This window comes from Melitaea cinxia, chromosome 20, assembly GCF_905220565.1.
Source record: "Melitaea cinxia chromosome 20, ilMelCinx1.1, whole genome shotgun sequence".
NCBI classification, from domain to species: Eukaryota; Metazoa; Arthropoda; class Insecta; order Lepidoptera; family Nymphalidae; genus Melitaea; species Melitaea cinxia.
This window is the reverse complement of record NC_059413.1, coordinates 7197095-7210146: the sequence shown is the minus strand read 5'-3', so window position 1 is coordinate 7210146 and position 13052 is coordinate 7197095. Positions and strand designations below refer to the sequence as shown.

General features: G+C 33.3%; 2 protein-coding genes across 2 annotated transcripts; both read left to right on the top strand.

Annotated features, from left to right (window-relative positions):
- The first annotated feature begins 114 nt into the window (after positions 1 to 114).
- On the top strand, positions 115 to 2879 carry LOC123663173 (mitochondrial import inner membrane translocase subunit Tim22). Its single transcript, XM_045597869.1, has 3 exons — positions 115 to 458; positions 969 to 1232; positions 2725 to 2879. Exons 1-3 carry the CDS (start codon positions 230 to 232, stop codon positions 2808 to 2810), a joined length of 579 nt encoding a protein of 192 aa, XP_045453825.1. The 5' UTR covers positions 115 to 229; the 3' UTR covers positions 2811 to 2879.
- Positions 2880 to 4832: 1953 nt separating this feature from the next.
- LOC123663533 lies at positions 4833 to 7184 on the top strand. The gene is made up of 4 exons (XM_045598209.1): positions 4833 to 5213; positions 5434 to 5526; positions 6225 to 6331; positions 6619 to 7184. Exons 1-4 carry the CDS (start codon positions 5016 to 5018, stop codon positions 6698 to 6700), a joined length of 480 nt encoding a protein of 159 aa, XP_045454165.1. The 5' UTR covers positions 4833 to 5015; the 3' UTR covers positions 6701 to 7184.
- The last annotated feature ends 5868 nt before the right edge of the window (positions 7185 to 13052 follow it).

Genomic DNA, 13052 nt, shown 5'->3' with positions numbered 1-13052 from the left:
ATGTTACTAAATTAATTATAAATATAAAAATAAAGGAGACAATACAAAATGTAGGCTTAAGGTAGGTATACTTTGTTGTTTTTCATAAATTCGTTGCCTTTTCTAAACGTAACTACCAATGTCATTATCAGCTGTTTACAGCCATAGCTGAAGACTGAAGTGAAGATTTGAAGAAACGAAAAATAACCATAATAAAAATAAAAAGTTTTTAAAAACAATAGAATATAATATGACAGAATATAGAAAACCTCCAGTCGACCCCGATCTAGTTAAATTCACAGAAAAAAATGACTATGATTCGCTAGCGAAGTATTTGGTAGGCAATGTATACAGATATCGTGAAAATATAATTATACCGCGAGTGCTGGGTCCTGTTATTATTAAAACTAATGAAGAGAAAATGATTGAAGCCACAGTTGAAAGCTGCCCGTTCAAGTCGTTGACTAGTTGTATTATTGGTAAGTTGTACTGTTAAATTATTGTAAACTAGGCGTCACAATAACATTGGTCAGCTTCGTCAAAATAGATTTACATTATTTCCAGCTCCAGTTTGCTGTTACGAGTCAATGTGTCGTTTTATAGCCTTGTCGTTTGATAGCCTTATAACCTAGATCTTCTAAAGATGTTGAGCCTTTGACTCAACATCCTTTAGAAAAATGTGAATTTTCAAGTATTCAGAATCACAAAATTATAACAAGCATCCAGATGACAAAAATCTTAATTGCTTATACACATATTTGTCATATGTGAAGATCTAACTTTTTTTTGCCATTACAATGGCCAGTTGCATTAGAAAGTGATGTGACCACTCACCAACTTGTTGTAACCATTGTAATAACCACCATACTAACCACATCAAACTTTTTGACATAAAAAATTATCTTGTGTAGTACATAGTAAAAAAAATGTACACAATTTTAAAGCAAATGTAAACAAATAAAATATAAGACTACATTGTCTTATTTCAGGTTATGGTCTCGGTGCGGCAGTCGGTTTATTCACATCATCACTAATGCCCAACATGACAGACCCAATGGCACAGCAAAATCAGACTGCAAGGGAAATATTACGAGAAATGAAGAATTCTATGTTAAGTTATGCTAAGAACTTTGCCATGTTAGGTGCAGTTTTCTCTGGAGTTGAATGTTGCATAGAAAGCGCTAGGGGAAAATCAGATTGGAAAAATGGCACATATGCAGGTGGAGTAACTGGTGGACTCATAGGATTAAGAGGTATCGAGATTTTTTTTTATCTACAAAGACAAATAGATACGGATACAAAAGCAGATACCATAGTCTATAGATATCAGCATGACTAGTTGCATTGCAAGCATGTTACTGACTACTTGTGATCCTTGACTGTTGTGTGACTAAATACCTCATAAGTATCATTATCAGCTCCATAAATATATATATTACGTAGTATTTTGTTTATGTAGTATATATGTACATATTTATTTGCATATATGTATATGTTAACTGTGTGTATATGTTTGTGTATATGTATATATTTACTTCTGTTAATATTATACTGCTTGTTAACTTTATGCCAATTCTTTATCAACTGTTTGTACACTTCACTACCACTTCTCTTTTTCTTCGCTGTGTCCTATGCTCCAAGGTTGTCTGGAAGAAATCGCTCTTAGCGATAAGACCGCCTTTGTACATCTTTCTTTTCATGTATCACTTTTGTTGTAATGTTTCTTTGTGGTGTACAATAAACAGTATTTATTATTATTATTATTATCCTTCCCAGGAGCTATAGCTACCTTATTCACTAATGAGACACAGTGCTACTTGAGCAGTATTGCATAACGTGATGTTCTGGAAGGTTGATGTAGTTCCCCTGTTGGGCTGCTCCAAATTTGACCAAAATATTTCTTCCTGTGCCCTACTTCACTTAAAATTTCAAATGTTGTTAAGTTGATCGTAGTAATGCATAAACAACCCAATAACACATAAAGTGATTAGTTAAGATCTGATAATAGCTTTAGTAAAAACTAAACCTAGAATCAACCAACTGGTACCAGAACATATCAAGCATCTCTAGTACTCACGTATCTCTAGTGCTGAAGTAAACTATTCAGCGAATGCGCCTCCAGTAACACTCCTGTGCTCGTGGTGGGGCTGGAATGGGAACCCGGTCCTGCTAGACATGGCTTTGTCGGGATTGTTCAGAGGTGAGCCGGACAGTCCTCATGGAGAAAAAGTCTGGCCTTTGGCACTGAGGCCAGCCGGTCGCTGGAGGGATCCTGTTGCCTGCAGATCCGGGACCCTCCAATTAAAGCGGCTGAAGGCTCCCGCAGGGGTTTGGTCGGTATTGCACCCCCAAGTGCTGAAGCCGACATACGGTCTAGGACTGCCTACTCGGGCGTCCTGGATATCACCCGTAAATGAGTTCTCCTGCAATAAAAATTTACCTAAAAACTGTTTCTAATTTATTCGAAGTTAAATTCATATAACTTAGAATTGGTTAGACATTGAAATAATAAATTGACTAGCACGTTGGCGCAGTTTGTAGTTATCCGACTTTCTTTTCTGCAAGCCGTTGAACAGAAAGCAGGGCCACTACAAACTGCGCCAAGGGGCTAGTCAAAATCTGATAGAGGATGCTATAGATAAACATTGGTAGAAAACTTATAACACCTCTCTTTTTACGTCAGGGGTTAAGAAAAGATTACATTGCCTGCCCTGTCTCTGTAAGTTTTTCTATTCTTTTTTTCAGGTGGTTTGAAGGCTGGCATATTCGGAGCTGCGGGTTTTGCTGCATTTTCAACTGTTATTGATTATTACATGCACCAACGAGGCTAATATAATTGTTATACATTCACTGTGTTGTAAAGAATAATGTTAATTAATAAATTTAGATATAACAGCTTATTTATTTCCTTTATCTTTTTCTCTATATCTTTTGGTATTTTTAGACCCGACCCTTGTTAGGCACTTTTCGAAATCTTTCTCAGGTTTTCAATCTAACAGATTTACAGTTGTTTTTAGGCAATGAAAAACTGCTACAATATCATTAGAATGCGATATAGCGATATGCGATAAGAGTTATAATAGTTCAGGTGGGAAATTGGGCAAAAAAACAACAGAAAACCCTAGTTCGAATCCAGATGTTTCTTCAGTTTGCTTTTTTTCCTTTTTTTCAAGTTCCTTTTGTGAGAAAAAACTATTATCGGGATCCTTTTATCTACGCATCTAATTCGTATCTAAGTATATATATATTTTTAAAAGTTCATATTTTTTTATAATAATTTCCAAAACAAGATTTACCGATTTAATGACGACGCGTTGGCGCAACGGTCACAGCACTGGCTGTTGCGTTGATGGTTGCAGGTTCGCACATAACAAACATTTGTATTGGCCATGCAGATGTGTGCCGTGCTTTAGATGTTAGTGCAGTCCTTGTGGGTCTCCCCAGCGTGCCTCGGTGAGCACGTAAAACCGTCGGTCCCGGTTGTTATCATGTACACCTGATAGCGATCGTCACTCATAGTAGGTAATATATCCGTGTCATTCCGGTACTTGAATTTTCAATTTCAAAAAGAAAAAATTATATACTAACGGCCCGCTCCGTCTTCGCACGAGTATAAAATATATATAAGCCTATGTCATTCACTGAGAAAATGATTAAAATCGATCGAGTAGTTTTGATTTATTCATTACTGCCCGTGGCCCGAACGCGTTAACTTTAGAGTAAAACAATTCTTCTTTCCCTAAACCATGAAGATTTCCTGCTATCTTTCATAATTGATACACTACATTTTTACTTAATTACTTTTTATACTATACATATAGACACGCTCCCGTCGCCCCGGCCGGCCGGAACCGCCGCAAACGTTACGTACCGCAATTTTTAAATCTGTAATATCTTCGAAAATATTTAAATCATATGCTTCAAAGGGCCATAAAGATCTATATTAAATGAACAATGTATTTAATGTATTTAATTAGATAAGGATTGGTTAAAATCGCTTCGAAAATTAGCCATTATTTGTCGTAAAAAGTAAATGACAAAAAAATGTTATTGTGGGATATCCATAAGAGATAGACATATACCATGGTGGAGTTTTCTGTAGACCTTTTCAATATGTACAATACTTAGTACATAATTTGATAAATCTCGTAGGGTTCAGCCTGTGTTTGCAATGTAAGCGGAAAAAATGTAATTATTTACGACATTAGAAACCTCTAAAATAACAGTATTTTTCCACTATTTAATGGATGTTATTATACATATATATAAACCTTCCTCTTTAATCACTATCTATTAATAAAAACCGCATCAAAATCCGTTGCGTAGTTTTAAAGATTTTTAGAAAGAAGCGACTTTGTTTTATACTATGTAGTGATGATAAGTATACAAATTAAAAAATACGAAATAAAACAAATTAAATACTGATATGATCTATATTATAAAATATAGATATCTATTGATTTTTTGATTTTAGATGTTTATTTAGCTACGTTACTATAACAAAAATACGATATATTACTTGACAAAATTGTCCATATATACTTTACACAGAATGTTTTGTAGTTTTCAGGTTTTGAATCATTATGTAACAATATCTATTTTAAATGATATTTATAATACCAATAAATAAAACGACATAATTATGACAGCTGTAATAACAAAACAATATGGTAATAAGAATTTGTTATGGCGTGGAAAAGATGATATATTATATAATATAAAAGTAATTTATATTTTATAAATTAAAATTGTATTTACTCGATTTTTTGTTTTTGACTTATTGGGACATACTTATATTAAGCCAACTAGCAAAGACAAAAACATAAAGAGTGGCAACTCTGTCGATGATAAACAAAAAAAAAATAACGACCGAAAACGGAAAAACGAAAACGACGGCGTGCCCGATTTACTTTCATCATCTAATATCTACAATAATGTATTAAAATGAGCTGTTTTTACAAGTAAAATTAAAATAATCGGTATTATTAAGACATTGTGATAGTTATTTACATAGTGCGTCATTTTTTATCATCAAAATGAAGGATCCCTTTGTGAACGACTCCGGTATTGATTCGCCAGCGAGAGATAGCCTTAAAAATATTGAAGGATGTTATAATAAGAATTTATTTAAAGGCAAATCTTTTGCTAATTCACGTCGTGCCTTGCAATCTGGGGCTGAAAAAATATCAAGGACATTTAAGAGCGTTCGAAATACGTTCGGTAATCTGTCACAGGTAACATTTTTATTCTTTTATATTTAATGTACACGATGATCTTTAATGTTTTTTTTGTTTTCAGTACTTTTCTATTTATATAATAGACTGCTTAAGTAATATCAAACAAACATCTTGCTTAACAACATACATAGAAAATAATGATAACGGTTGTAATTTAAATTTAGTTTAAATAATATTCCTTATTAGTAGAAATTAAAATAACAAACATTAATTATAGCATTTTAGACTTGGTGGAAGACGTAGACATAGGCTGACAGAGGCTATATCTCCGTGTCATATACCATCAACTCCGGTTAACAAGAAGAAACAGGTAAAAACCTTTTTTTTTGTCTCAATATTATTCTTATATCTTGTACAAATATTTAAATGGATTTTATTTCGTGTCGGGGGGTCTAGAAACATACACAATACACAAGCACCAACACTCAGACCACACCAAACATCTATATAGCCAATGGAGATTATAAATTAATAGTAAATGCTTCACAATCAACAAGGATTTTCTCCTGTGTTGAGGGTCCCACACACGCAATACACACACAACGCCCAGACCACGAGAAACATCTATATGGCCGTGAAGAAATAAATTTAAATAAAGCTTAATAAACTTAAAAACAACTTTTACTTCAGTAAATCTGGATATAATAGACTACAATTTCATTCTGTAAAAACTTTGTTAGATCTAGCCTCGTTAAAACTTATATTTAATGACTTGATTATGTATTATACGTTTTGGCGTAATGGTCTCTGCTCTGGCTCATGGCTATTGCACTGGATAACATATTGGCAATACAGATGTTTGACATTGCCTTGGTCTAGGCGTTTGAGCTTGAGTATTGTATGTGTTTTTGGACCCCCGACGCAGGAGTAAATAGTAGTGGGGGCTGTCGTTTATTTATTTATTAATTATTTACTTTGCTCATTAAAACCTGTTCTCAAATTAAAAGATAATTTGTAATAAAATTTAAAGAGATTATTCTACTTATTAGTCACTCACAAAATTTTCAGGTACTAGGCAGGAGTCCCACAAAGCTCTACAGTCCATTTGGCATCGAAACACCTCACAGTCGTGATTTTAGGATGTCACCTTACATGCCTGACACGCCAGAGCACGGGTAATATTTACTTACTTAATTTTTATTTGTATAATAATATTGCTGTAAAATAGCCTGTAAAATTCTCACCTCCCCAAACAATAATCTTCGCATAAAAAGGATTAACATTACAATTATATCTAGATCTTTATTATTTTGGCTATATATGTATTTTAGAATTTGTCCCATGGCATTCAAGAGTTCCTATTACATAGTTTCATTACAGAGCATGAAATGAAGTTTTAGACTTCCAAGAGAAAAAAACTATATGATAATTCTTTCATTGAAAATGTCTATGTATGTTTCAGAATATCACCTAAGAGACGTAAAGGTGTTACTCAATCCTGGCACCTACTGGCCAAGAAAAGGCCTAGAGCTCTCTTCCAATAACATTCTAATAATTAATATTACACACAAATAACCCACCGCTTAATGTAAGTCTACTATAAAACAAGCTTCGATTACAATAGTTTAATTTTGTATTATTGGTGCTATGAAGTTATGTCGAACGCTTTATCAAGATGCTTTGATGGATGCTGGAATGGTAGCTTGTTGAGTCGAGGACAGACTGATAATTTGTATTGAATATAGGTGTCAATTCTAATGTAATGACTTGAACAAAAATATAATGTTTGCTACCATTACATTTTTGCATATGCATTTATGTAGGAAGTGGACTGTTTTATGGAAAGACTAAATTGTACTAGAAAGTTTATTTAGTGACTTGTACATCAGAATTGACACTAATATCTAATGTATTTTATACTATAATGTAATATGAGTGTTTGGTGACACTGTTTATCTTAATATACAACATTGTTAAGATATAAATTATTCAAATTGTGCAGGTTAAAATATTAATCTGCAAGTATTTACTTCTATATTTTAATCGAGATGATTGAAGATGATTGAAGGATTGAAAAACAGGTGCAGATAAGAGGGTAGGATGTAACTACTTGTTTCCTTGTAAAATAAATAACTAAAAATACATATTAGCAAAATACAGTGTTATAATTTTTAATGGTACTGACTGGGAAAACATTTTTCCCATTCTTATGATCTACCTTAATGAATAACATTTTGTACAACAATAATTGAACAGATTCAAAAAATACATATGTTTTTATTTGAAGGATATATAGTATGGTATAAAATAGTTCAAATGACACAGTCTCTTTACAAATAAACTTTATATATTGACTTTATGCATAGGACGTATTGATGTAAATCTAAAACATACATTGAAATTGCTGTTTATCATTTATCACTAACCATTATCTGCCCTTGTTAAGACAGACGGACAAGCAAAAATAGGTTATCATTTATAACATTCATTAATATGAATTTTTACTACTTAGTAAGTTAGTTTAGTAACATTTAAGTTACATTTTGAGTTATAAATTAATGTATTTTGATCTGATAATAATACTTTATTTAAAATGACAATATTATGTCATATGTAGAAATAGTTTGATCTACAAGTATTTATAAGTATTTTTAACTTCATATCCAGTATTAAATACGCCAAAATTGTATTGCTTGTTATATGATATACAATAATAATGTGTACTATAATTACGCTTTATGTGACAATATATATACGACTGCTAATTTCAAATAGGATAAGAATAGACTTTTAAATTTTTTATAGTATATCTATTGATTCATTTTTTTCTATATTATAGAACATTGTAAATTTATCATATTTTTAATAGTGATACTTACAGCACAAACTCGACCTTATTTACTTTTTAATTTACTGTATATTTCAAGCAAAATTAAATTACACTATGGACATAATAAGTAACAAATTAGTTGTCATATCATAAAGATTAAAAAATTAAAAAATATGTTTATATTATTGTCAACAAATTAGTAAGAAAATATTCTTCTCAATTGAATTGACATTTTTTTTTGTGAATAAAATGAGTTTAAAAGGGAAAAAAATTCAATCAATAGTATTTGCTATAATTCTTATATCTCTTACGTATTAAACCCACCTTAAATGTCGGTTATACAATGTTCCTGAATTTGATTATAATAAGTAACATACATATGTATAAAAATAAATCATAATACTTATTTAATACTTTTATGTCATATAAGACTGAAGATCTTCTTTACCATTAGGTATTTATTTATTTTTATTTAAGCATTAATGTTCAATAACATATTTAAAATGTTTCTTTTGATGGATGAAAGATTTTATTTTATTATTACTTAAATGCAAAGGCATAATTCAGGTAATTTGCGGAAATAGCCTTCTCTATTTTTTTCACAATTCCGATTAGAATTAAAATTACCATTTGTATTATATTAAAATTTGTTAAGTAATAGGATACTGTTTCGCTGCCGAATCATAGGCTAAAATTGGAAAAACTTAAAAAATAGTTCAAAAGCTCCTGAAATTTTTTTTCTTAATTTTAAATTTGTAAATGACCACTCGAATATAAACTCCTACATTTCAATCTAAGCTCTATAGTTTGGTTATTTTTTACCGTTAGTGTATAGACACGACGTATGGTCTCACTCGGATTATTTTGGAATGGATACTTGGCAGCACGATCCTTTACACAGGCCTTGCAACAACAGTAGTGGGGGCGGGGGGTAAGCCGGCTTAATGGTTGCGCTTTTCTTTTAAATTTAGGGCCGCCAGAGGCTGACGATAGATGGGTGTGCTGTGCAAAGAAGACAGAATAGCTTTTTGTCTCTTATTCAAACGTAACGCATTTATATTTAAAAATATAACCTATTACAATGAAACTTCACTCAACCGGCGTGAGAACTGCGCACCGCATCACGTGACTGCACCTACCGATAACCGTGACATACAGCGGCGTTGACGCTAACGAAAAGTTATGACACTATCGTACTTAATTCTCACCATTAAAATTGGACTCTGTTACAAGACTTGTATATAAGACCGTGCCTGGCCGATTAGATGACATGTAATATTTGTTCTCTGGAAGTTACAGAATTGTTTTTTGCCATATCTAACATTGTTTTCAAAGTGGCTACAGCTACCTGCTGGAATGAGCCCATTCAAATAAAATCTTCAGTGGTATTAAATTTGTATTAATTGCAGAATTTTTTTCATGGAAACCTGTGGATGTAAGATTCTGTTAAAAATTTTGCTTTATACTGGTAGTTTTTTTAAAACATACATATAGCGTTCTATATCTAATTTTAAATGCCTCGAGATTTCCGTCCCTGTCGTACAAAATATACAATTATTGTATTAATCTAAAATGTAATATTAATATTAAATATAATTTGAATTCTTTCATCCATCAAATTAAAGATCAAATAGGTATTGGAACTATATTCTAATCTCTGTCTCTGCTTAGTGTATCATGTAACAGCTATATATTTAATAAACTTTTTACAATTATGTTCTTGATTTTGTTAATACCCTTTTAAAATTAAAACGACACAAAGGGTACTTTCCACTAAACACTCGCAATGATAGTAAGACCCTCTGTATCGTTCCACGTAAGCCCGTGGTTATCGCGAGCGATCGCTCGACGTCATAGCGTCACTGTTCTCAACACTTCGCCCGCAAAATATTGGCGGGTCAGAGTGGGCTTTCACCAAATCAAATTCGGAAAAACAATTGTCAATTTCAAATTGTGAATGTCAACAGAACTTGAACTTTCCGAGTTATTATCTCTCTCATTCGTATCGTAAAAACGCAACGATAAATTCACTGGAATCTATGTTGAATTAAATTTCATTCTAAGCGAAATATTTACTCACACCCCCCATAGCTACATGTATTCACCATTCCGTCACATTGCGAGCACACAGAGCTCGAATATGCGTTCCACTTATAAAATTCGCCTACAACGCCCGCGCCGTTTTTACGTTAGTGGAACGGCAATTTTAGCGGTCGTGGTTGATGGCGTTGCGGGCGTTAAGTGGAACGTAGCCAAAGTTAAAAAATCTGTTCGAGCTAGCCAGCGAACACTACGAGACCAAGTGACCATACCCTCGACTGGTATTTGTGACTACTTCTTAGTCGTACACTCTTGTCAGAGTGGTCGTGGTTGCGCTGACGGGTTACATGGTGATGTTTTTTGTGGGTCGATAACATTTCTAAGGGTAGCTTTCCTGGCGATGTGCTTACATTTTTGTCTGGTGGTGGAGTCGCACTGGACCATGATGGACTCAGTATCCAGCGGGTTAGCGATCGACCGCGTGCTCTCTTGTTTTCCACCTGGCCCTGAACCACTAGTCTCTTCATCGATTTCTCATTTCTAGAGATGTGACCAAAGAACTTCAGTATTCGTAATTGTACAGTTGCTGATAGTCTGCTTTAATACGAAGCTCTCCGAGGATGGATACGTTTGTGCGAGATCACAGGAGATCTTTAAGAAGCGTCTCCAGCACCAGATTTTACGGCGATCCTGCAGTCGCAGAGACCAAGTTTCGGCTCCATAGAGAAAGATTGGAAACACAAGGTATTTCATCAACCTGACTTTAGTCTTCTTGGTAATCCTCCTGTCTCCCCAAATTTTTCACAGCAGTTCCACAGCAGACCTGGTGATAGCGGAACATCGTCTGATATCATCGCCACATCCTCCAGTACTTGATATAGTGGAGCCGACGTATATTTATAGTTCTGTACCACTTTGCAGTTAGCTATATTGTGTAGATTGATTCCACTTTGTTCAGCTCGGTCCACTATCATCATCTTCGTCTTGTCTCGGTTGATAGCAAGTACGAATCGAAGGCTGGTACTTTCTAGGCTAGAGAAGTGTCGTCAGCGTATCTGAGGTTATTTATCACGCGTCCCCTGATATTCCTTTGTCCCAATCTTCCAGAACATTCATCATAAGGCCTGTAACATCTTGACAGATGATTTAAACAGTGTCTGTGTTATTTATGCGACAATGCCGTTCGTGGCTGAATAAGCCAATCCGTAAAAGACACATTCGTCCACACTTTGGACACGCGTATTGGGGGTCATCGGTGGAGGAGCCCCCTCGCGATTGTGTCTCTTGGCACGCTTTTGAGCCAGGTCTTCGAACCAGGCGCTATCATGGGTTTTGCAACCCGTGAAGACGGTCTTCCGCCACCCATTGCGGTTCGATACTAGGTCTTCCCAAGAGTTGCGATCAATGCTAAATGCAACCATATCACACTTAGCGCAATCTTTGAAACGCAGCATTGGTCGCCCTCGTCACGCTTTGCAAACGCAATTTGGCCCAATAAGGTTCGTCTGGGCAAACGCGCACTGTTCATTCGGTGCACATGCCCCAGGTACCTCAGGCGTCTCTGAGAACGCCGGAAACCAGAACAATGCGCATAATGTTAAAGATTAATGGCGCTAAGATGCATCCTTGTCGTACACCGCCTTAGTCTTAAAACAATGATTCACTCAGTGATATTTCAATTTGTGACTACCATAAAAAAAATTACTAATTTGTGGTGATAACCATAAAATGCTTTTGATATTTCCTATAAAACGTCCACGAGTTTTAATATATAAATAAAAGATGATGTTATTTTTATATATTTATTTTACTGTTCTTACATTGTAATTTGTAATATAAAAATATATACGTCATACAATTTCAAATTTTAATGAAGAAAAATACGACAACAAAAATTTAAAGAAAAAAAATGTAAGGTATAATCTTCTTACATTTTGAGCGAGGTAATCAATGAATATTACAAACAATGCAGGTTTGTAAATTCAGCCTTTGTCGCACAATTTTAAATATAACGTGTGCTTATTATTAATAACTTTAGTAGTGACGATACTGAATGAAATGATTACGTAATACCATGCACAATCTACTTTACAGTTTTAATACTGGATAGTAGGTAGTTTCTTCGCATTTGTAATAATTTATGTATAGGTTTATAGCTTAATGACTCGTTCAATTTTTTTGCCTTGTATCAGTGATTATAATAAAGCCTTATAAAAAAATAGATAACAAGCTTATTAAATTTCACTACGGTTCGGTACTAATCAGATTTCTAGACAAATTTAATTTGTTCTTCTATAATTCACTCAGTGATATTTTAAAGCCTTTTAGCTAGCTAGCCTATTCTAGCAAGTTTTTATTTTAATTAGACTAGTAAGTACTTGCTAGATTATAGCGTTCAAATGAATAAAAATTAACTTTTTTAAGTATATCGGATTGGATCAGCCATTATTTTATTTTTGGGAATTTTATTGTTTACAAATTCGTTGAAATTTATTGTTTTGTTACACTTTTATAAGTCATAGCTTAATAATTAATGTTTTTTTCAAATGAAAATGGGTCGTCGTAATATCGCCACGTTCAAGTAAATAAAAATTTAATATCAAATATATAAGTAATCAAATACGGCTATCACTCACAGAATGAAATTATCCATGAAGCTTGTATGGAATCGCGGAAATCCACAACCCACAGGTTATTTAAAAATTAATATGTATACTGGCTAAAATACGCATTTCTAATTTATTTAATATTAAAATAAGCTATTATTTATTGCGTATTTATTAGAGTATGAAAAAGGAGGGAGGAGTGAATTACAATCACCAATCACTGATATTTTCATTAAATAGTATTAGAGATCTTATGTTAAATGCAAAATTAGCGTTTCTAAAAAGATATAAAACTTTTATACTTAAATCTATTTCAAGGCTTTTTTTATCTCAATATCACAATCTTACATATGAAATTAATATAAAATGACAAGGCGAAGAATTCTCATATACTTTTGAATATGGAAGCGAAAAAATATT